Genomic DNA, 23,499 nt, shown 5'->3' with positions numbered 1-23,499 from the left:
ATGTTGTATTTTTGGTTCAGTTTTCAGTTCAGTTTTAAATTTTAACACCTATTGATATTCTCAGTAGTTCAGGTAGAATCCAAGATTTAAACTAGTTTCTAGTAAATAAAAAAATTAATGGTTATTTTACCTTTTAAATTTTATTGTATTATGTTACATTACCATGCACATGAGATTAACTCATATAATCTGAAGAACAATTGACACGTGAGTGAACATGCTGTGAATTGGGGTAAAAACGTGGCAATTCAGAGTAACTAATCTGTAGAATTGGGGTAAAAACGTGGCAGATCAGAGTAACTACGTGTGGGTTAGTGGTAACTTTGTTTCGTCGACGGTCTCAAAAGACAGAGAAGGTAAAAGTTATTTTATATATGTATAGTCAATTAGTCATGTAGAGTGTTAAAACTTGTTTCAATTCCATTTTCATATTGAGTTAAGCTTATCGATATGGCTACTCAAAAGAAACAACGGACAGATGATAAAACACGTCCGGCCATGTTAGATTATGATGTTCTCGATTGTCCGGTTTGCTTCGAGCCACCTACTATTCCTATCTTACAGGTTACGTCACTTACTTTCGAGTTCAGGCCGGGACTTTATTTAGCATATTTGGTTTTGTTTTATGTTTTCAGCTCAATCTTTAGATATTTAGTACGATCATGCGTTTTGCTAGGTTTTCTAAATATTGATTTGAATTTTTTTATTTCTTTGGTTTTTATTTTTCAGTGTGGTAATGGTCATTGGGCTTGCTCTTCTTGCCTACCTAAACTGAAAAAGTGCCATTCATGTTCTTTGACTATTGGCCGCATTCGTTGTAGAGCGATGGAGAGTGTTCTTGAATCGATCTTGATCCCATGCCCAAACGCCATGTTTGGTTGCACCAAGAATCTTTCTTATGGGAAACAATCAACTCATGTAAAGGATTGTATCTTCTCTCAATGCTCTTGCCCTTTCCAAGAATGCAATTACAGTGGCTCATACAAGAATCTCTATGATCATAGCTTTCAATCTCATTCATCTTCCTACCCGTTTCCATGGATCCCTCATATCGCATGTGACATTAGCTTTCGTGTCTTGCTGAAAATCAGCAATAAGATATTAGTTGCAAAGGAATTTTTAAAGAAACTATTGTTTGTAGTGCAGTGTTTTAAGGAGCCGAACGTTCTGCGTGTAACTGTAAGCTGCCTTGCGCCATCTGCTCCAGAAGTAGGACGGTTCTCTTATCATCTCTCTTACACTGTGGATGGAGAGACTGTGACTTATGAATCACCGGAGGTGAAGAGAATACTTAAAGTGAGCTCCCAAAGACCTGAGGAGAGTTTCATGTTGATCCCTGAGTGTTTACTACGTGGTGATTATTTGGATATGAAACTTTGCATCAAGAAGTTAAAGCAAATATAAGAGTAGTATAAATATGGGTTGGTTTGAGATTAGAAGACGTGTTGTGTATGTTCTGGTTATTATTATTTTTTTTTTTTTATTATCATCTATTAAATCATCTATGTAACTATGTAACCCCTTCCAATGTAAAATTGTATGTTTTGATTTAGAAGCTGAACTTATGAGTAAGGTACGGTTGTATTTGGTTTAGTATTCAGTTCAATTTTAATACAAGATTTCTATCTTATTAGATGGAGCACATTTTATGGTTTATCGCTAAAATTCAAGTCAAAATGTAAATCTAGTGCATTAGCATCAATAGTAATATTTTCTAATATATATATTTAATAAAAAAAAATCTAAATTACTAAAATGTAACAATGTTGCCAAAATAATATAATATTACATTTTTGAATCTAACTTGTCATTTAATTTATTAGATGGTTATTACAGAAAAAGAAGTTTACTAGTCAATAGTCACTACTAGACTTCAAAAAATAATAATACAAGATTGAGTTCTAAGACCATCTCCAATGGTTTTTGCTATTTTTGCCTTTATAATAGAGGAACTTTATAATAGAAGTGACTTTTGCTCAAATGTTTTCCTTTACTTTTTTTTTTTTATAATAGAATATTCCAAATAGATTCAGAGATCAGACATTCTACTACTGCTGTTATACCATGCTGGTCTTCCACAAACTCTTATATCTATCTATTGAGAGCGACAAGGAAAACGGTTGGCAGGGATTGCCTCGTCTGCTTTTGAAGTCTCCAAATCTACAAACTCTAGTTATAAAGGTATATCAAAGCTTTAGGCAAATTAGCACACACAATATTGTTTTTTTGCTCATTGATACATGTCAAATTGTTTGCTATGCTTTCAGGGTCTTGTGCACAAAGTTACTTATAGATGTGGAAACGCATGCGTTTGCACTAGCAAGCCTAAGAAAAAGGAATTATATAAGCGTTATGAAGATGTAAGTCCTCTTTATGAGGTGAAGGGAATGTGTTGTTTATCGACATGTCGAGTCAAAGTGCTAGAGATCTCAGGCTATGGAGGAAGTACTGGAGAGGTGAAACAAATGAGGCATTTCTTGGGAAAATTGAAATATCTTGAAACTGTGAAAATTGGTGTTGAAGAAGACAATAACAACAATGGTGAGAACTTGCGTGCCAATATCATGACTCTTGATAGAGTTTCATCAAAGTGCAATATCCAATTCATCTAAATTCTCTCTTGCTCTGTCTGAAATCTCTCTCCCGTTGTTGTTTTTGTAGCTTAGACTTGTGAAGGAGACTTAAAAACATGGGTTGTTGTTAATTATAAATATTGTTGCATAATATTTTGTTTTGGTATTTCTAAGTTGTCAAACTAATCTCTCATGTATCAGCGAACTGAATATGGTACCTTTTAAAATATTATAAAACTACAGTAAAACCTCTATAAATTAATACTCGATAAATTAATAATCTCTATAAATTAATAAATTTCCCAGGTCCCAACTTGGGACCAATGTAATTTTAGACATATTTCGATAAAATAATAAGATAATAATTTTTTTGAAAATCCTTTGTAGATATATGGTCCCATCAATATTATAAATTAATAATTAGGTAAAATTTTCAAAATATATGTATATATAGACACATTAGTTTTTGTTATATTTTATTTATAATATTTTACTATATGAAAAATAGTTAGCATTATCTTTTAATACATAATAATTTTTATTTTATTTTTAATTGATTATATAAAATACTAATTATCATGATTAAATCTTATTTTTAAATATTGTCTTAAATATTTTCCAAATTAGGAATATCTCTTTATAAATTAATAATTATTAATTTATCGATAAATTAATACCTCTATAAATTAATAGATTTTCATGGTCCCAACATTATTAATTTATAGAGGTTTTACTGTATTTGGATCTTAACCTTCTAGTAGTAGTTATTGTATCTACCAATACCTTATAAACCATATTAAAGTTTATAAGTTTTTTATATTTGGTATTTTTTTTAAAAAGATACACCAAAAAAAATATTGTTCAAAAATATTTTTCTTCATTAAAATAGGTCAGCAAATACCAAATTCCAGGTCTCCAGTGTGGTCTTTATTACTAATGAGATACAATATGATAAATTTATTTTGCAAAAGATCAAAACAACCAAGTCCTTACTGAAAATTAACAAATAAATATCAATACTCTTACAAAGGGTCCGATTGGTAGCCACGGATTTGGTGGTGCGGGACAAGCGATTTAATAGTGCGGTACAGTTTAACTGCGGTATGGGCGGGACAAATGTATTTGCGGGACAATTGCGGTTGATGCATAATAAGTGGTGCAGAATAATATTTGATTGGTGAAAAGATATTTGCGGTGTGGATTTAATATTAGGTTATTAATAATTAATATACTTAATTTTTTTGTATTAATAAAGAAAGATTTTTATACATTTACAAAATAAGTAAAGGAAAATTTGCTCAAAATAAACAGTAAAGAACAAAAGATTCTAATTCTTATATAAGTAATGTAATATTTAATTAAAATCAAATTTCTTATAATTTTTTTTTGATAAAACATAACTAAATTAAATAATTACAGATTTAAATTCATAACTTTTGATGTAATAATAAAAAGTTTGATAAAAACAAATAAACTATAAAATATTATATTCAAAATGATAATGACTACTTAAATGTAAAAAAGATAAAAATGTGAGTTTTATCTCTTTTTGTATATGTGAGTTTTTGAAAAGATAAATAGTTGTATATTTATAAACTATAAGCCTTATATAATATTTGGTTTTTAAATATTTATTTTTGCTAAAAATGATAATTGTTTGAATAAATTAGTAAAAATATAAATAATTGATATGATTGTAAATTATTATATGTTTTTTGTTAACAAAACAAAATTTTAACCTTAAATATCCAAAATTGTTTAAACTAAATTTTTAATAACTTTTTATGTATACTTTTTTTTTATGAATATCTAAAAATATGATTTTGTAATTTATTATTAATATATACATATATAGTTACTTTAGTATTTCAACAATATTCAATTGTTACAATATATATTAACAATATTCAATTGTTACCATATAGCAAAAACAAATTTATTCATACTTTGTAAAGCTACAACTCGGCAAGGGACAAGTGCCTCAACGGCACTTTCTACAAAGGAGGGACAACGGAAGCTGATGTTGAGAAGGTTGTATCCTACATAGTGCCAACAGAAACTGATGTTGAGAAGTTTATCTTTTTTTGTAAGAATTGGGTCATGTTGTTTAAATAAATTGTGTTGTTCCATGTTGTAAGCTGAGTTATTAATTGTTCCTTAATTAGTATATTTGTTCTGAACGGGGAGCTTCTTCCATTTATCAATCTATTTGTCTATTTGCGCATGTTTTGCTTTTAGTTTTATCACCATTTTTGACTCTACGGACAATTACTAGGCTATATATACAATAAATTTAACAACTTTTTAATATTTTTGAGTTTTTCATTGCTTGTGAGAAGAAGCAAAAAAAGTTTTAAATGATTGTTAACACATTGATAGTGAGAAAAAGTGTGATTAGAGTTTTTTCACCACAAAATTTTGAGCTTTATAATTGAATACGACTGTGAAACTATTATGTGAACATATCGTACAACCTAGTAACCTAAGACATATGTATATTTATTTCTCGTAAAAATGAGTATGCAAGTATAGTAAATTTATTTAGGATATCAAAACTTACACTTCAAACTTATCTTTAAATATATGACATAATACGAACAATTTATAACTGTGTTAAAATATTATTTAAAATATCAAAATTTCTATAGTGTTCTCTTTCATAAGAATATTAATTAAGCACCACAAAAGAAGAAAACGCGATAATTTTATATTATACCACAACATTTATTTTTGAAACTGTATTTCAATAATTATTTGAATAATATTTTTTTTCTTAATTAATTATATCCTTAAAAATCAATAATGAAATCATAGAAAATTAACTCAATTATTCTTATCTTATGATATTGTTCTTAACTATTTGACCATATATTTTTAATTAACTATTTTTATTACATTAATCAGACAAAACTAGTTTAGCCATATTTCATTAATTTGTTATTATTTAAATATATATAGTTCGTTTAGCAAAAGTATTTTAACAATATTCAATTGTTACCATATATACTGTTATTTCATCATATTCCACGAAAAAATCACTACAAAAATTCACATTCGGTGTTGTCTTTATAATTTTATCGTACATTTCACCACTTTACACACACAAAAAAAATATTAGTTTTTTTTTTAAGTCAAAAGTTTTTAAATTTGTTTTTTTTTTTAATTTCCGATTAAAAAGAAGCAGAAGCATACACGGCTAAAGCCCATAACGGCCACAAGGCCCAACAAAAAATTACCATGACAAAGCCCAAGAAGGGCATTAAAGTCAAAAGTTCAAAACTGAAGAGAATCCAAATTTCAATTTCGAACTCAAACCAAACAAAGAGGTTTTGGGATTTTAGCTATCTCTCCGGTAACGATTTCTACAGAAGTCAAAGCCTCGGACATGGTTGAGACCTCAATTTCGGAAGCTTCGGCCACAATTCTCTCTCGAAAGAGAGAAGCTTCTTCAGTACCTTCCTCTGATGCAGCGAAGAAACGCTCAATTACGCTATTGGATCTGGAGATTCTCGATTGTCCCATTTGCTATGAAGCACTAGCGACTCCTATCTTCCAGGTTTCGTCTTCTTACATTGAACCCAATCGAATTAGGTTTTGTATTCATGGAATTAGAATTGTGGGTATGTCTAAAGTTTACAGCTTTAATTAAAACTCGTTGGTTTTTTGAAATTTGCAGTGTGACAATGGACATATAGCTTTTGGTCTTGTTATTACAGCTTTTGTTGGTTTTTTGAATTTGCAGTGTGACAATGGACATATAGCTTGCTCTGTTTGTTGTCCAAAACTGAGAAACAAATGCTCTATATGTGCTTTACCTATAGGCCATAGTCGTTGCAGAGCGATGGAGAGCGTTCTTGAATCGATCTTGATTCTGTGTACCAATGCTAACTTTGGATGCACCAAGACTGTATCTTATGGAGATAAGTCAAATCATGAAAAGGAATGTGTTTTCTCTCAATGCTCTTGTCCTGCATTGGGTTGCGATCACGCTAGCTCGTACGACGATCTCTTCCTTCACTATATTATGACCCACATGGACATGGAGATTGAGCCTGTTAAGTTTAGTTGTGACATTTCCTTTGCTGTACTGCTGAGAATTAGTGATAAGGTTAGAGTTTTTAGGGAGTTTGAGGAGGGTTTGTTGTTTGTTGTGCAGTGTTTTAAGGAGCCTTGTGGTGTGTTTGTGACTGTAAGATGTATCGCTCCCTCTGCTCCGAAAGTAGGAGAATTCTCGTATCATCTGTCCTACGCTGTTGATGGATACAGTATGGCTTTTAAATCACCAGAGGTGAAGAGAGTTCTTGAAGTGAGTTTTGAAATTCCTCGAGAGAATTTCTTGTTGATACCTAACAGTTTGTTGCGCGGGGAAACGTTGGATATGAAGGTTTGCATCAAGAAGTTGAATCAGAAAGTAAGGTTGGCCTTAGGGTGATATAGTAGAGTATTGTTGTTGCTTTAAGGCTTTTATTTAACAAGGTTCTTGTTGTTCCTTTGTAAGCTTATAACAAGGTCTTGTATCATTTTGTTTACTAATCTATGTAGCTTCTTCAATTGATCGATGTTGATTCTCTGTGTATTATGATATATTAAAATATTGAGATGTGATACGGTTATATCCTACAAGAAAATCTCATTATGTATAAATACGACTTTTATATTAATGAATAAAGCCTTTCTAAATTATATTATGGTATCAGAGCAAAAAAAAACTCTTGTGACCTAATTTCTTTTTCTATGGTCGTCATTGTTTGGCTTCAGCAACTGCCGCATGCATTCTAAAATCATTAACCTAGCCATTGCTTCCGCTATCTTCTATTTTTCTAAAATTTCTAAACCTCAATTCTTTTTTTTTTTTTTGGTGATTCTACCTGTTTTCTATTAAACCTAGCAGCTATTGTGGCCGTTTTCCATGAAAGCTACCGCTGCAGCCGTTTAACTTCTTCTTTGTCGGTGCTTCACAAGCCGCCGCACGTCTATCTTCTATCTTCTACACATACTAAACCTAGATTTTTCTTTTAAGAAAGTTTTGTCCAAGTTGGTGTCCAAAATTTCGGATCACCAACTTGAGGGAGGGTATTAGGATATATTAAAATATTGAGATGTGATACGGTTATATCCTATAAAATCTCATTATGTAAAAATACGACTCTTATGTTAATGAATAAACTAAGCCTTTCTAAATTATATTACTCTGTTATTAAATTTTAATTAGAATTCTGATTTAGCCATTTATGTGTTGAGTGTTTTAGTTTGAAATATTTAAAATGAAAATTAAAAATATTACTATAAAGTAGATGCAAATGATAATGCAAGGTTATTGAAGAAACAAGATCAACCAAAAAAAAAAGGTTAGAACTGATAATGAAACATCAATAGATTAAAGATGCTATATAGAAACTTCAGTAGATAAGGAAAACAAAATGATACAAGACCAAGCCAAAATAGCTCTGCTAATGAGCCTACAAGGTACAAAATCAACTTGTTAAACTTTAGACGTAAAGCAACTTATAATTTGGAGTTCATCTAGTTTAAACTCAGACATTAACGACCATAAAATGGATATAAATTTGAGTTTCCACACAAAATATGAAAGCCTCCTTTTTTAGATCATCTCCCCAACCTTCTTACTCTTGCTTCAGCTCCTTGATGCGAAACTTCATGTCCAACATTTCACCACGCAAGAAACTGTTTGGGATCAACATGAAATCCTCTCGAGGGGTTTCAAGACTCACTTCAAGAACCCTCTTCACCTCTGGTGATTTAAAAGTCATACTGTATCCATCCACAATGTAGGAGAGATGATATGAGAACTTTCCTACCTCTGGAGCAGATGGTGCAATGCAGCTTATAGTTACATACACACCGTACGGTTCCTTAAAACACTGCACTACAAACACTAGTTTCTTCACAAGTCCCCTTAAAATTAATATCTTTTTGCTGATTTCCATCCGGAAAATAAAACTATTATCAAACTTGAGTGGGAGGTTGATGTATTCAATCGGGTGGGAAAATAAAATATAGTGAGCATAGAGATCCTTGTATGAGCCATTATAATTGCAGCCTGGAACAGGGCAGGAGCATTGAGAGAAGGCACATTCCTTTACATGAGTTGATTCTTTCCCATAAGAGACATTCTTGGTGCAACCGAACGTGGCGTTTGGGCATGGGATCAAGATCGATTCAAGAATACTCTCCATCGCTCTACAGCGAATGCGGCCAATAGGCAACGTACATGCAGGACATTTATTGCTCAGTTTAGGACAGCATGAAGAGCAAGCCAAATGTCCATTATCACACTGAAATGCAATAACCAAAGCAAGAAAATGTAAATCAATATTCAAGAAACGCACTTGACTTGATTTACAAAAACTGACATCTTGGAAAGGCTAACTAAATAAAGTCACAACATATTTGGAAAGTCGAAACGTTACCTGGAAGATAGGAATGGTGAGTGGCTCAGAGCAAATAGGACAATCGAAAACATCAAAATCCAACATGGCCGGACGTGTTTTATCCTCAGTTCGTTGCTTCTTTTGCAAGTAAGTGTTACTCGGACCATTAACATTGCTTGAGGCACCCTCCATATCGACAAGCTAAACTCAAGATTAAGAATGGAAGTGAGACAGTCTACTTACACATATAAATAGGAGCGAGATAATCAATTTTTTTGAGACAAGAAATATAAAAGAAAAGAAAGAAGTAAAAAGCTTTCACTTTCGATTTCCGAAGTCTTTGACGTAAAAAGCTGCATGCAAACATTATGACTTGGACAGAATACGAAGAGTTTGATGCAACGAAACAAGGTTAACTACACGTTAATGACTTTTACGTTCTTACATTATTTGCAACGTGTTCACTCATGTAATTACCTTTTTGTTTGATAATTTTGCATTGTCCCTTGCATCTACTTTATACTGTAATATTTTTAAGGGAATGTTGGAGATTTAGTACATTTTTAAAACTTAATATGATTTATAATACATTTACTATTTATAATTAGAAAAATAGGTGGGTTTTACTATTTGTGCAATAGAATAAATGTGAGATAGATGGAAAAGTGGGGTAGATGGTTATAGTGTAAAATTACAAAAAGGTAGTTATACATAAGATCATTTGTACAATATATTTAGTGTACATACTTTTATTTGACATTCATATTTAATGTACAATATATCAGCTGTACGGTTGAAGATATGCCTATTAATATATATGTGTACATTCAGTGAGCTGTATGGATCAAAATATGTGTGTATATATATTTGTACATATAATTAGTTGTGCAAAATAAATCTGTATATGTAGTGAGTTATACAGATAATAATTTATGAAATTTTTTTGACAATATCAAATAAAATGCATATCAAATAATAAAGGAAAAAATAGATATTTATGTACTTGAAAAAAATTAAAACAAACTTACATTAACTAGTATTTTAGTTATTAGAATAAAGAGGTGAGGTGATGAAAAAAATTAATAAAAGGAAATGCAAAAGAAAATGTGCTTAATGGCAGTTATTGTAAATATGTAATATTTTTGAGGATTTTATGGTATAGTGAAACAATATAAAACAGTGATATATGACTATTTTGCAAATTGTAAATAGTAAATGTATTACTTTGTCTATTATGTTTTATAAGAATATACTAAAATGCATATTATCCATATTTTTAATTATCATTTAAATATAAACTATGAAGCTAAATCAGAATTTTAATTGAACTTTAATAACTCAAAGAAGTTTTACTAAGAGGCGTGAGTCCTTTCACATCTGTCTTCGTGTGCTCAGACCATCTTCAATGCATATCTTTATTTTTTCTCTAAAATAATTAACTCTAAAATAGAGCATGGTTTCGCTCTAATGTATTACTCTATTTTTTACTCTAAAATAGGGATAGTGTAAAAAATAGAATAGAGAATAGAATTACTCAAGATATAGAGTAGGGTTGGAACAAATGTTACTCTAAAATATAGTGGGTTTGGAGATGCCCGTGACGATCGAAAGCAACCTTAATTGTCTCCATCATTTTTGTGTCATAAAAAAGCAGAGAGCAATCTTATACAATAACAAAAACATAATTACAAGCAAGTATTAAGCTGATGAACTAAGATCAGAATTTTTGCTTTACGGCTTTTATTTAACTAAGATCAGAATTCTAGTTTAGACTGGATTTGTACTTTTGTAGGCTCATAACAAGGTCTTGTATCATTTTGTTTTCCTTTTCTAATTTATGTAGCTTCTTCAATTTATCGATGTTGCATTTTTGTGTTATTAAAGTTTAATTAGAATTCCAATTTAGCCTCACATATATGTGTTGGGTGTTTTAATTTGAAATACTTAAACTGATAAATAAAAATATATTATAAAGTAGATGCAAAGTTGACAATGCAAAGTTATTGAAAGAAAACAAGATCAACCAAAAAAAAAAGGTTAGACCTGATCAAACAATACAGTGTGAATACAATAAGACTATATCACCATAAGGCCAACCTTCTTACTCTTGCTTCAGCTCCTTGATGCAAACCTTCATGTACAACATTTGTCCACGCAAGAAACTGTTAGGGATCAACATGAAATCCTCTCGAGGGGTTTCAAGACTCACTTCAAGAACCCTCTTCACCTCTGGTGATGTAAAAGTCATATTGTATCTATCCACAGTGTAAGAGAGATGATATGAGAACTTTCCTATTTCTGGAGCAGATGGTGCAATGCATCTTATGGTTACATACACACCGTACGGCTCCTTAAAACACTGCACTACAAACACTAGTTCCATCATAAGTTCCCTTTTAATTAATATCTTATTGCTGATTGCCATCCGGAAACTAAAACTTGTGTCACATTTGAGAGGTACGTTGATGTATTCAAGCGGGTGGGAAGATAAATTATAGTGAAAAAAGAGATCTTTGGATGAGCCATTATAATTGCAGCCTGGGACAGGGCAGGAGCATTGAGAGAAGACGCATTCGTTTACATGAGTTGATTCTTTCCCATAAGAGACCTTCTTGGTGCAACCGAACGTGGCGTTTGGGCATGGGATCAAGATCGATTCAAGAACACTCTCCATTGCTCTACAACGTATGCGGCCAATAGTTAAAGCACATGAAGGGCACTTGCTTCTCAGTTTGGTACAGAAAGAAGAGCAAGCCAAATGTCCATTATCACACTGATAAAGCAAAACCAACGAAATAAAAAAATCAAATCAATGTTCAGAAAACCTAGCAAAACGCAATGATGTCGACTTAACTTAACTTTTCAACAACTAAACATCAAATGAACAAACAATCTAAAGATCGAACTGAAAACATAAAACAAAGCCAATACGCTAAATAAAGTCTCGGCCTGAACTCGAAAGTGAGTAACGTAACCTGGAAGATAGGAATAGTAAGTGGCTCAAAGCAAACAGGACAATCGAAAACATCAAAATCCAACATGGCCGGACGTGTTTTATCCTCAGTTCGTTGCTTCTTTTGCAAGTGAGTGTCACAAAGTACAGAGAGCGATCTTATACAATAACACAAACATAATAACAAAGTCTAGTCTACATATGGTTCACACACATCTCCAACATCTTTACGCATCATGTCGTATATGTGTTAAGAAAGAAGTAGCTAGCTAGCTCGCCATGTTTGGTGTTTTTATATTTTAAAGTGGAGCAAAGCAGAGGTTCCGTCAAGTCCTTTGGCATTGAAGTGAGCAGTGTATTCTTTGATGGTGGTCTCCCTGTACTTAGGAGGGTTTTCTTCAGACACAATCTCTCTAATGGGTCCGTATAGTGTAGGATTCGGTGTCATGGCCGTGAAGAAGAAACATGCTACAGAGATTCGAGCTTTACTTGCTCTGTTCGCCAACACTCTATGTTCTGAACTAACGAAGTTGTCGTTTGATATAAGCTGCATTAAAACCAAAAATAAAACATTTTAACCAAGAGTGACGATCGCTTAGGCAAATCTTAGCATTATATATGGGTACTTGCCTGTAGAAGATCTCCGATGTTGATGATTAGAGCTCCAGGGACATGAGGAACATCGAACCAGTACCCTTCTTGAAGTACCTGAAGGCCACCGATCTGATCTTGAAGAAGCACGGTAAGAAAAGAAGTGTCTGCGTGTTGACTTGTGCCTAAAGTTAGGTCAGGTTCTGGACACGTTGGGTAGTAATGGCCAAGCATGATCAAACCCTTAGCGCAATCCATGTCATTGAGGTGATTAGGGTTCAAACCTAAAGCTTCTGATAAAAGCGTGAAGAGGAATTTACCCAAACTCATCACTTGCTTTGAATATTCTATCATGACATCCCTGAAACAAGTCAACCATATGAACAGAGAGATCACACTTACGTACACGTCAAGAAATGGAGTCATGAGATTATACCTAAGCATTTCTGGAAGATCTTGTGGATTCGGAGGATCCGGAGCCATGAAACAAGTAACTGTGTCTCTCCAATTAGCTGCTGGAGAAGTGTAGAGATCGAAGTTGCTTGAATAGTGAAACTTTTGCCTCGTTATATCGCGAGAGTAAAGCTCTTTCTTCACTTCTGGAGATTGCTCGTGAAACTCACGAACTCCATCTTTCATCTTCTCAAGAAGATCGAGAGAAACTCCATGGTTGATCACCTGAAAGAAACCCCACTTCCCTGCTGCTTCTTTAATCCTCTCGATGGCGTTCTTGCGCTCCATCGAGGTTTCAAAGATCCGTCCACCAATATCGATCGTTGGGATCGTCTTGAGAAGCAAGTCCGAGGGAAGTGGTTTAGGGTTTGCTAGGTTGAGAGATGAGTGATGGAAGATACGTGGAATCTTTGAGATTCCTGAGTCCACGAGTCCTTTCACACCTGTGTTGGTTTCATCGAAAGCCTTAAGCTCACTGGCACGATCGAATGAAGCAACCTCCATCGTTTTTGTTTCGCAGGAAACAGAACAATATGTGATACAAATCAAGAAAATGAAGCTTTTTTACTTAAGCTCAAAGATAAGACCAGTTGCTACAAGCAAAACCATTAATTCATAGATAAGGTTGATAGAAAAAAACAGCTGCCTATGACAGCAACTAGGCTAGACAAGTCTAAGTCAACGAGAAGTTAAATGGTTATGCATGGTCTTCTCAAATTAATAGAGCATATGTTTTTTCCACAACCAAACATTAAAAGACAATAAAGAAACAACAAAACTAGTTCTGACCGAACATACAGAACAATCAGTCCCATTTGTTCTTAAACAAAAAGTGTGACTCAAGTAAAAAAAATTAGTTTCCTGAATAGTTTAAACTTTAGTTTGGTTAATAAAACCATGCATTTTACATATTAATTTCTAAAAGAAAAGGTATTTTCAAACTAAAACTCGAAAAAAAAGACATTTTCCAAAATTTACTCATTGATTTTCATTTCCAAAATGTTAAGCTTTCCATCAAAGCATTGTACCTTTGATGAGAGCGTCAATTATAATAATAAAGGTTAAAACTTTCCTACCATACAAACTATGTGAAGTGAATACCAGACTTGTTGAACAACGAAAGAAGATACAAAAACTCTTGTTGTGACATCTTTGAAGCTATCTTCTCCTCGAAACCACCTTCCTTTAACACATTTATAACTTTCTCCTTGAACTCAGATGTTTTTCCTTCTCCATCATCCATGTCCATATCATCATCATCATCCATCTCATTTTCGTGTTCATCTTCAATTCCAATGCTGTGGTCACCAAGATCCATGGCAGCTTCTCCAATCGAGCCATTGTTGTGAAACGAACCAAGAACATTCTGAAGAGTCTTGAAGTTCTTCTCCAGCATCAAAAGAACATACTTTTGCTTAAAAATTGATCCCAAGGTTTTGTTCAGTCTAATGAAACAGACTCTCAAGAAACCATCCCACTCCTTCTTGTTAACTTGAGGTCCAAGCTTCCTTGGTTCGATTCTGACAACCGAAGAATCCACCTTCGGCGGAGGGCAGAAATTGTTCTTTCCCACTTGGAGGAGGTGTGAGACTCTTGCATAGAGCTGAGTGTTAACAGATAGACGACAGTAGAGATTTTCACCAGGCCGAGCAACGAGTCTCATTGCGAATTCCCTCTGGTACATGATCACAGCACATCTAAAGCTTGTCCCATGGAAGAGAAGTTTGAAAGTGAGAGGAGATGATATCTTATAGGGAATGATAGCAACACATATATCAAAATGCGGCAGCTCGGTCTTAAGCACATCACCTTGAATCACCTTTTTAACAGACAAAACCCTAATGAGTGATAGAGTTCAGTTTCATATCCTCGTAACTAACTTGTTCCTTGTACGTACCTTTAAGCGGTTAGAGAATCCTTGAAAACGGCGTTGAAGCTCAAGAACCATACGGGAATCGAGCTCGATGGCGATAACTTGTTTACCAGCTTCTAGTAGCTTCTTGGTCAAGTTTCCAGTTCCAGGACCGATCTCGAGAATCACATCGGTACTCTTAATCCCAGCTTTCTGAACGATCGAATCCACAAGCAAAGGGTTCTTTAGTATATGCTGACCTTTCGATTTGTGGAACGATATGTTTCCTTGGTAATGGTTTGACGCCTTTGGCTTCTCCTTCCTTATCTTCCCTCCAGCCATTGTTGCTTGCTCTCACGGCGGCACAAGATGATGGATGATTAGGGTTTTTTTTTTCTCTCTATTTAACCTATTCTGTTTTTTTTTTTTTTTTTTTTCGTTTTCGTTTATTTTATTTGGTATGACTAAAACCAGCTTCACCAAGCTTTTAAGGAAAGATACAATTTTCGATGAATAGATGTAATTTTGTAAACGCGACATATATATCATTTATCTTATAAATCACAAATCACTTGGCTAATAAAATTTCCAAAGTTTCACGAATTTTTAAGGAAAAATACAATTTTAAATAAATAGATGTAGTTTTTTTGGGGAAATTCTTTTAAATACTAGTAAAATGGATATTTTTTTCAAAAATATTGTTATGAAGTTTATTTTCCAAAAATACCACTATAATACATTTTTCCGAAAATACCACAAAACTAAAACTTATATTTTTAACATTCAAAACTACTTTCTAAATCGTAAACACTAAACACTAGCTACCACTAAAAACTATAATCTATATGTAAATTATCAACCCAAACATTAAAAAAGGATTCTACATCTTAATATTCAATTTTTATGTTTATGGTATTGTTGGAAAAATAAAACGTTATGGTATTTTTGGAAAAAAATAAATAATGATATTTTTTAGAAGAAAAAATTAAATTATGCTATCTTAAGGGAATTTCTCTTTTAAATTCGAAGGTGTAAAGGTCTATGTTTAACAAACACACACCTTTTAGACTTTAAATGGCTAATCATAACAAAATGTTCGTACGTACAACTTCCCTGTGAGTTCTTTGCGGAATAACCTAAGATTAACACTCGTTTGTAAAGATTAAAGAATATATCAACTTATTTTGTTCTCAATGGGTGTTATAACAATGGGTTATGTTAATGTTGATGTAAAAATAGATGGAGAATTCTCTAAAAAACGAAAAACCTCTTGAATACACAAGTCATTGGAATAATTGTATTTTAAAAATAAAATACAATTTCTTATTAATGGTAATATTGTATTTGTATTTTAACTTATATCTATGTATCAAAACAATCATACTTGCCAATAAATTAATAAGATTATTCTAGTGATACCATGGGGTTATTGGGAGAATGATTTTACTAAACTCTAAAGAATTTGTACTTATCAACAACTTTCAAAAATACTGCACTTATCATCAGGATTTGTAAAATCTATCATATTAAGAATCTATTAAACTCTAAAATTTTTAGTAAACATTTATTGGAATCTACAAAACTCCTTGAGAATTTTAAAATCTCTAAAACTTTTGAAATCCACAAACTCTTTTAGATTTAACCTCCCAATAACCCCCCTACCTTTAAAAATATCTTCAAAAATTAATATATAAGGTTGTATAGTATATGCTTTTATTGAAAGCAAAAGACTTTTAGAAGAAGAATTGCAAACTTTTAGTATAGAACCTTGAAAATAAGCTTTAAACTCTTTAGAAAAATAAAAAATGATACTTATTATTGATAATATTTACATAAATAATATGAAAAATTGTATTTTGTTTTAAAATATGATGATGTGGCAATGACATCAATGATGTGGCAACCACGTCATCAATGTCATCAATGACGTGGCATCCATGTCAGCAGCCAAGACAATGGATGTATGATTTTGTACGATTTGCGAAGTTCGTGTATGAATTTTGAATTTTTTAAAACATTAGGTATGTATTGGCACATAGACAAATGTTAGGTATAAATTGAACATTCATGTTTATGTTAGGTATGGAATAACCAATTATCCGAAAATCATCATCTAAAACTCTTTTCATCCTTTAGAGAGCGTCTAAATGCCTAGTAAATGTCATAATCTAGCACACATCCGATGCCTAGAAGTTTTGCACCAGTCAAATTTCAGCTTCAATGGAATCTCTAGTTATATTTTATATTTCTCAGTTAAATCTTTAACTTTATTCTTTTTAGAACTCTATTTTTATATCCACCTTAATACATTGTTAATAGAATTTAATGTATAATGTACGTTTCATTCCATGCATAGAGTATAATTTCTTCTAATAAAAACGTCAAATTCCAATAGGCAAAGGTGATCTTAGAGCCTTATGAATCCATCATCACATGTAGCTATCAAAATGTATGTCAGAGTTGAAATTGTTGCGAATGCATCAAATATCTAGGTAAGAGCCTAGCAGTGAGGGAATACCTAGAGGGACATACATCTGTGATATGTTTTTAGATCATTTTGGATAATTGGAGATGCATAACTGTCCAGAGTTTGACCTCTAATGCAAGATTTCCAATCGTTAGCTCTTAAAATTTTGGATAATATATGTTTAAAATTTATAATAATAATTTTTTTAAAAAAATCATGTACAAAATATGTATTCGAATTAATATTAATGGTTTTATGTGGTTATAAATATTTTGATTGAAGATCTCATTAACTTGTTTTGCTATTAGTATATGTTTTTTTTCAATAGTAAGACTGTTAAACCCTTAATGAGATAATAATTTTTGGTTCTTTAGATCAATGGCTTACAATGTGTTTCCAAAAATACCATTATTAGTTTTATTTTCCAAAAATACTACTTACATGCTTTTTCCAAAATACTAAAAAGCTAAAACTAATTTTTTAACATTCAAAAACTAAATTCTAAATCCTAAAAACTAAAAATTATACCCTAAATATTAACTAGTCATTCCAAACCTATCTATGTAAAAATCATTTTTTTAAGTTTATAATATTTTTGGGAAAACAAAACTTTTGTGAAACTTTTAGAAATATAACAAATTGTGGTATTTTGGAGAAAAATAAACAAACTGAATGGTTGTATTTTGGTGAAATTCTCTTAATATTATTACCATAAATTAGTATTTGAGATCGATATGAGGCTTGGACAATTATTTCTTTTGCTAGGTTAGGTTCAGATTCATGTGTTGGTAAATTTATTTTAATAGAATATATACTATAAATTTCAGATAATTATCCTAAAAGTTTTCGTTTTCAATAATTATCCTAAAACACATTAGTTTCGTTTTCAATAAAATTAAAAACCTGAAGAAGCTTTGAAGAGAGTAGCAGGGACTAGAGTGTGTAGTAGCCGGCAAAGCAGACCTATGCAAAAGAAAAAAAGAAAAAAACATAAATTCTTAAAAAGCTCTGAAATTTTCAACTTTTGCAGTGCCAGTTTCTTAGAAGTGGTCCTCCTCTATACTTAGAGCCAGTGAGAGTTGACCAACACAAACCATCTTCATCACAAGAAACTAATGTGTTGTCCTCTGAGACTTACCTGCTCAAAAAAAAGCTGACAAGATCGAGATTTCTATGCCCACCAGAATCTTTGTCTCTCTCTCCATATTTTTCTATGTATCTATATCTCTCTTACTTACTTCTCTATTTATACCACCACCACATTTTGTTGTTGTTTAGAGTCCCAAGAACATAAGTGAAGTTCAAGATCAAGTCAAGAAATGCCAAGAAACATCTATGAACCTTTGAAGGTGTCAAAACATTAGTTCTGTTTCAAATGTTTTGTTATTTACTTTACAACATTGTAACGCGCTTTTGGTTTTTATGTGACAGACATATTTTCTCCAGGTTAACATCAACTGTCAAGGATGTAAGAGGAAAGTGAAGAAAACTCTGAGAAAAGTTGAAGGTGAGAAAAAAAACAGAACATAAGAGTTTATCTTTCTTTTAGGTTGGTTTAAGTAGTGTTTTTTAATGAGTTTGTGTCATGGTTCTTCGTTTCAGGTGTTTACTCTGTTGATATAGACACAGATCAGCAAGTTGTGATAGTTAGAGGTAACTTAGATCCAGAGGTTTTGGTCAAGAAGTTGAACAGAATAGGGAAACATGCTCAGACCATGTTCTTGACCCCTTTCCATCAAGCTGGTCTTAACAATCATGAGAACAGAAGCTTGGGGAATACAAAATACAACTTAGGGAGTAGTTACAACAATGTCCCAAGTTATGGAAGGAACATTGTTAATCAGAGTGATGAAGAAGAGATGATGAACATGAAACCTGTGATGATGAACGATGCAGATTACTTTGAAATGAGCAATTCACCTGAAGATTTCCAAGAGTTATTTGGGGAGATACCGCAAAGACACAACAGCTATGAAGAGGTGAAACCAAATCTGATGAGGGACATGGATCTTGGATATTCTAATGCATACCCTGCAGCAGAAGCAATGAATATGCAGATTGGAGGAAGAGTGAATAATATGATGATGAATGAGAGGGCTTTCCGTGGCCAGATGATGAACGGTCCATCTCTTGTTCCTCAGTCAATGATTCATGAACAACAGTTCAGCTCAAGACCACTTCACTCTATGAATCATGAACAGTTCAGCTCAAGGCCACTTCGGTCTATGTATCATGAACAGCTCAGCTCAAGGCCACTTCATGGCTTTTACTACTGATCGAAGAAGTTAGTAACTGAAGTTTGCTTAACTATATGTGTGTTTTCAAGCATAGTAGTATAGTTTTTTCTTGGTTCATTGTTGGTTTTAATGTGGAAGAACAAAGACTGTTACTTCATTAGCTAAAAATCATACAGTTCTCTTGTAAATCCATTATTGCAATCCCTATGGTTATGGCCTGTTAGTTTCATTCAGTTCGTCAACGTATTAACACTAACAAATGAAAAATAAGTATCCAAACATAACAGCCATAAACACCCATATGTCTAATTGCTGTTTAAAATGTTTTATAAGAGCTCTTGCACAACTTCTTACTCTGAAGTCTGAACTGTTTTATATGCATAAAAGAATCGTGCAACATAGATATTGTGATCCAACCAACATTGAGATCTCAACTAATCCCATAATCATCTATGTTTTCCTTATTTTAGATAAATATGTTACATTTTCACCTGCTTTAGCTGTATCTCTCAGCTTTCAGTTCAACCTTTGGGCTGCGGATTTCATCCTGGCTTTGTATTAATCTAATCTCCAAACTGCTTGAGCTGGGATCATACCCAGCCTGTTTGTAATCATCGAGCGTCCTTCGCAGAAGCCCCTGCACACAAGCAATACAGAGTTGTTCCAAATAACAATTAGCACAAACATCTAAGGACTTTAGAAACTAATATATGTTCAGCAGAGATCCTGAAACGTTGTGAATAATAACAAAAACGTAAGTGAATTTAGTAGCTTTACAAGTTTAGAAGATTACCTGCAACGTTGAAACTGCAAGCTCAGCTGCCTTGTCAAGGTTTTCAGGGTATTTCTACATATCACAATTATTAAACAATAAACGTCAAAACATATAAGGCAAATCGATAGAGAATATTTTGAGTTCATAAGGAAATCAAGAGGCATTACATTACTCCAACCAAGTAGAAGAGCAGTCATGAGATCTCCTGTTCCCTGCAAGTAGTGTTACCAAAAGACTTAACTCCAACATTTAGCCTTTAACATGTCAGTACCATTGGAATTAAAAGATTCTACTTGCCAAACACTAGCAAACCCACTCAGATTGGTGGTGTACTTCGTCTGAACAAATTTAAGCTACTTTTATGCTAATATTTAAAAGCCTGGAAGTTCTGAAGTATATACCGTAAAGTAAGCAGGGATTTTGTGTATTTCAATCTTGAATTGCTCAGGCTTCAGACCCTGAGGTTGAGAAAACTACGATCAATTACTCCGAAAAGAACTAGAAAAGCAATTGTACGCCACTTTTTTCCGTTTAAATACAACATACTCAGGCTGCCAAAAGCTATGCTATTCCAAAACCTTACCTTTTCTTTCTGATGGCTTCCAATAAGCAATAGAATGCCTCCTATAATAATGCTAGTGATCACCACCTGCCAAACATTAAAATCATTTGAGCTTTTATAGAAACAGTAAAGCTAATCTTGGACGGCTGCACGTTATGTGAAGTAGCTTCTCAACCCTTTAAAGATGTGATAATAACCAGTACTTAATTATTTGGAAACCCATTTAGGCTTAAGCTCAATACAACAAACCTTTGAAGGACCAGCTGCATGAAGAATAGCACACGCTTCCCTGCCATCTTCTTCAGAATTTATCCTGTAATATTTATTTAGGACTTTGATGTTTGGAGCCATAACAGGATAAAATATCAAAGATTGGGAATTCCTGATGTTTTGTGTTCGTTCTTTCCACTACTAATATAATTGTCAGTTATCTCAATCAAAGAGCTAAATCTAACTCTCGCTAATAATCAAGTACCTTAATCCTGTTAATTTCTCTGCCTCAAACTGGTTAGGAGTCAACATAGACGCCAATGGAACAACCTAACCACAAAATAATACCATCAGGGGATTTCACATCAACTATTGTTACAAATATAGGCAATGATTGCCAGATTCGGGAACCAAATCTTTGAACTCAACGAATGAATCATTTATGCTGAGAAAAGGGTAATTTATAAAGGTGTTATCAACTGATCAAACAGAAAGTACACAACTACTTATTTCTTTTAGTCTCATTTTACCTTTTCACGATAAACATGTACCAATTCTTCAGGCACATACAACTTTCCTTCATCACCCATCACCGGATCACATACTAATAACAATAGACTTAAATTAGCATACTTAACCATTTCAGAGGTCCAAAACATGCTCACATAACAGATCATGCCCTCACTCCAGTTTTTTTGCAACTAAAAACACTACAGAGATGCCTAACTACATCTTTGTTTCAATCCTTCCAAGGCGTTCAAACACTCAGAAAACTTCAAGGGACTAGATAGAGAAAACAGAAGGCTTTTGAGGGAGTAGCAGTACACTCACCATATGTAAGATTTGGGTTTATAGACCGAAGCTTATTGATAACCTTCAAGATTGTATCCAGGAACGACACTGATCCAATATATCCTGTATTTTAAAACACACAAAGAGCTAAATATAAAGTACTGCTGCTAACTTCCCACCAAAAGCATTGTCAAACTCAGATGACCCAACAATAACACATCACCATTTGAATCATAAGAGAGGAACTATAGAACATAGCTACTGATACAACTTTTAAGAGAAATTCTCATTTTCCAGAGGTTTCAACAGCATATGATCAAATAAACAAGAAATTACGTTCCAAGGTCTCAGCCACTTTAACTTAGTAGGGAAGGGAAAGGAAAGGCCCATCCTTTGTAGTATTCTCATACAAAGTTTTTCCACTTGACCAATAAAAAAGCATATAGTATTCAAAGCAAATACCTGTTAATACATGAGTGTAGAACAACAAATTGTTTGCTTCAAGACCTTCAATCAAATCCCACAATTGTTCACCATTCAAAACCTGTCCTTTAAATGTAGGATACCCTGGAAAAAAAAAAAAATTAGTAAAGCCAAATCATTGGTTTTGCATACACCAATCCTGAAGATACTATAAACAATTGTGTCAAGAACATTAGGCTCAACATTACAGTGACTGAATCTTACCGGTATGATTCGAGAACTGTACCGAGTTAATTGGATCCACATCATACCCCAACAATTGAAGAGGAAAGACAGCTGATTTGTTACCAACATATCCCTAAGAAAGGTATAAGAGTAAATTACATTACATATATGCCAACACAAACTAAAAACACAGCACAACTCAAGCACATGAACGGGTGTTTCATACTTAACACATACATAGTACTCATAGAAACAATAAAACACAAGATTATCCTCACTGATTTATCCTTCAATTCAATAAAGTCTAAACCTTTATGAGAATTTATTCAAAAGGGATAAAGTAGAATCTTCAATCCTATCAATAAGATATATTCAAAAGCTTACTGATTTATCACAAAATTCAGATTCAAATGCATAAAGCTCTGTTCTTTCTTGTTAAAAACGTAATCAAGGCAGCAACATATCAAAAAATTGAAAGCTTTAAACAAAGTTTCTAATGATAAGATAAGTAAACAAAACAAACGAAACCATGAAAAAACCTGAACAGTGTGGGATTGGATACTAAGAACACGACCAGTATCTGAAGGAAGAGCGAGAGACAGAACAGGAGGCGTCGTCATTCTCCAATTTCTCGATCTTTTTACCAAATCATCAATCCAAAAAACAAAAGAAAACACAAATATAGATATCAAATTGAAAATAAAACACAACTGAATTAGTTTAGGTATTGATTCGGGTTTGAGCAAAACCGGAGATTTCGATTAAGGTTGAAATAATGAGTCTGAGATCGACGAAGAGAAGAAGTGGTTGTTGTCTTGAGGGAGAATGGCATCAAGTGCTGACCTTTAAAGATTAGCTTATGTTTGAGTTTGACCATAAGACTCACTTGAAAGATCTTACTGTTTTAATAACCGGTTCGAAACCGATTCGGTTTGGTTTATTACATTTAACCGGACCTGACTAATTGGTTCTAAAACCGGCGGCGGGAGAAATT

At 32.9% G+C, this 23,499-nt stretch overlaps 9 protein-coding genes across 9 annotated transcripts; 4 read left to right on the top strand and 5 right to left on the bottom strand.

Annotated features, from left to right (window-relative positions):
* The first annotated feature begins 450 nt into the window (after nucleotides 1-450).
* LOC17879255 (putative E3 ubiquitin-protein ligase SINA-like 6) lies at nucleotides 451-1,404 on the top strand. The gene is made up of 2 exons (XM_006285188.1): nucleotides 451-564; nucleotides 730-1,404. Exons 1-2 carry the CDS (start codon nucleotides 451-453, stop codon nucleotides 1,402-1,404), a joined length of 789 nt encoding a protein of 262 aa, XP_006285250.1.
* A 654-nt stretch (nucleotides 1,405-2,058) lies between these two features.
* Nucleotides 2,059-2,759, top strand: LOC17881018 (F-box/LRR-repeat protein At5g35995). The gene is made up of 2 exons (XM_006286225.2): nucleotides 2,059-2,181; nucleotides 2,268-2,759. The coding sequence occupies exons 1-2, from the start codon at nucleotides 2,065-2,067 to the stop codon at nucleotides 2,610-2,612; spliced, it is 462 nt and encodes a 153-aa protein (XP_006286287.2). The 5' UTR covers nucleotides 2,059-2,064; the 3' UTR covers nucleotides 2,613-2,759.
* Nucleotides 2,760-5,904: 3,145 nt separating this feature from the next.
* On the top strand, nucleotides 5,905-7,149 carry LOC17880989 (E3 ubiquitin-protein ligase SINA-like 7). The gene is made up of 2 exons (XM_006284191.2): nucleotides 5,905-6,129; nucleotides 6,316-7,149. Exons 1-2 carry the CDS (start codon nucleotides 5,959-5,961, stop codon nucleotides 7,003-7,005), a joined length of 861 nt encoding a protein of 286 aa, XP_006284253.1. The 5' UTR covers nucleotides 5,905-5,958; the 3' UTR covers nucleotides 7,006-7,149.
* Nucleotides 7,150-8,197: 1,048 nt separating this feature from the next.
* LOC17880628 (E3 ubiquitin-protein ligase SINA-like 7) lies at nucleotides 8,198-9,157 on the bottom strand. The gene is made up of 2 exons (XM_006284244.2): nucleotides 9,005-9,157; nucleotides 8,198-8,869 (listed from the first exon to the last, which is right to left on the bottom strand). The coding sequence occupies exons 1-2, from the start codon at nucleotides 9,155-9,157 to the stop codon at nucleotides 8,198-8,200; spliced, it is 825 nt and encodes a 274-aa protein (XP_006284306.1).
* A 1,909-nt stretch (nucleotides 9,158-11,066) lies between these two features.
* On the bottom strand, nucleotides 11,067-12,108 carry LOC111829470 (E3 ubiquitin-protein ligase SINA-like 7; the record flags this gene model as incomplete). Its single annotated transcript, XM_023778560.1, has 2 exons — nucleotides 11,067-11,738; nucleotides 11,941-12,108. Coding segments are annotated over 2 exons (840 nt in total), but the record flags the coding sequence as incomplete, so codon positions are not given.
* Nucleotides 12,025-13,492, bottom strand: LOC17879808 (1-aminocyclopropane-1-carboxylate oxidase homolog 3). Its single transcript, XM_023779097.1, has 3 exons — nucleotides 12,946-13,492; nucleotides 12,549-12,870; nucleotides 12,025-12,465 (listed from the first exon to the last, which is right to left on the bottom strand). The coding sequence occupies exons 1-3, from the start codon at nucleotides 13,464-13,466 to the stop codon at nucleotides 12,211-12,213; spliced, it is 1,098 nt and encodes a 365-aa protein (XP_023634865.1). The 5' UTR covers nucleotides 13,467-13,492; the 3' UTR covers nucleotides 12,025-12,210.
* A 477-nt stretch (nucleotides 13,493-13,969) lies between these two features.
* Nucleotides 13,970-15,156, bottom strand: LOC17880105 (ribosomal RNA small subunit methyltransferase). Its single transcript, XM_006285304.2, has 2 exons — nucleotides 14,860-15,156; nucleotides 13,970-14,781 (listed from the first exon to the last, which is right to left on the bottom strand). Exons 1-2 carry the CDS (start codon nucleotides 15,154-15,156, stop codon nucleotides 14,047-14,049), a joined length of 1,032 nt encoding a protein of 343 aa, XP_006285366.1. The 3' UTR covers nucleotides 13,970-14,046.
* A 3,425-nt stretch (nucleotides 15,157-18,581) lies between these two features.
* On the top strand, nucleotides 18,582-19,557 carry LOC17878695 (heavy metal-associated isoprenylated plant protein 35). Its single transcript, XM_006284961.2, has 3 exons — nucleotides 18,582-18,630; nucleotides 18,713-18,788; nucleotides 18,884-19,557. The coding sequence occupies exons 1-3, from the start codon at nucleotides 18,601-18,603 to the stop codon at nucleotides 19,555-19,557; spliced, it is 780 nt and encodes a 259-aa protein (XP_006285023.1). The 5' UTR covers nucleotides 18,582-18,600.
* Nucleotides 19,558-19,789: 232 nt separating this feature from the next.
* Nucleotides 19,790-23,349, bottom strand: LOC17880029 (pyridoxal kinase). Its single transcript, XM_006283941.2, has 13 exons — nucleotides 23,255-23,349; nucleotides 23,045-23,141; nucleotides 22,545-22,638; nucleotides 22,320-22,424; nucleotides 21,897-21,980; nucleotides 21,596-21,669; nucleotides 21,331-21,395; nucleotides 21,105-21,168; nucleotides 20,877-20,942; nucleotides 20,695-20,751; nucleotides 20,461-20,505; nucleotides 20,312-20,365; nucleotides 19,790-20,155 (listed from the first exon to the last, which is right to left on the bottom strand). The coding sequence occupies exons 1-13, from the start codon at nucleotides 23,335-23,337 to the stop codon at nucleotides 20,015-20,017; spliced, it is 1,029 nt and encodes a 342-aa protein (XP_006284003.2). The 5' UTR covers nucleotides 23,338-23,349; the 3' UTR covers nucleotides 19,790-20,014.
* Between the last annotated feature and the right edge of the window lie 150 nt (nucleotides 23,350-23,499).

Source organism: Capsella rubella, unplaced genomic scaffold (assembly GCF_000375325.1).
Source record: "Capsella rubella cultivar Monte Gargano unplaced genomic scaffold, Caprub1_0 scaffold_7, whole genome shotgun sequence".
Classification (NCBI taxonomy): domain Eukaryota; kingdom Viridiplantae; phylum Streptophyta; class Magnoliopsida; order Brassicales; family Brassicaceae; genus Capsella; species Capsella rubella.
The sequence above is the reverse complement of the archived record's forward strand: the minus strand, read 5'-3'. Positions and strand labels throughout refer to the sequence as shown.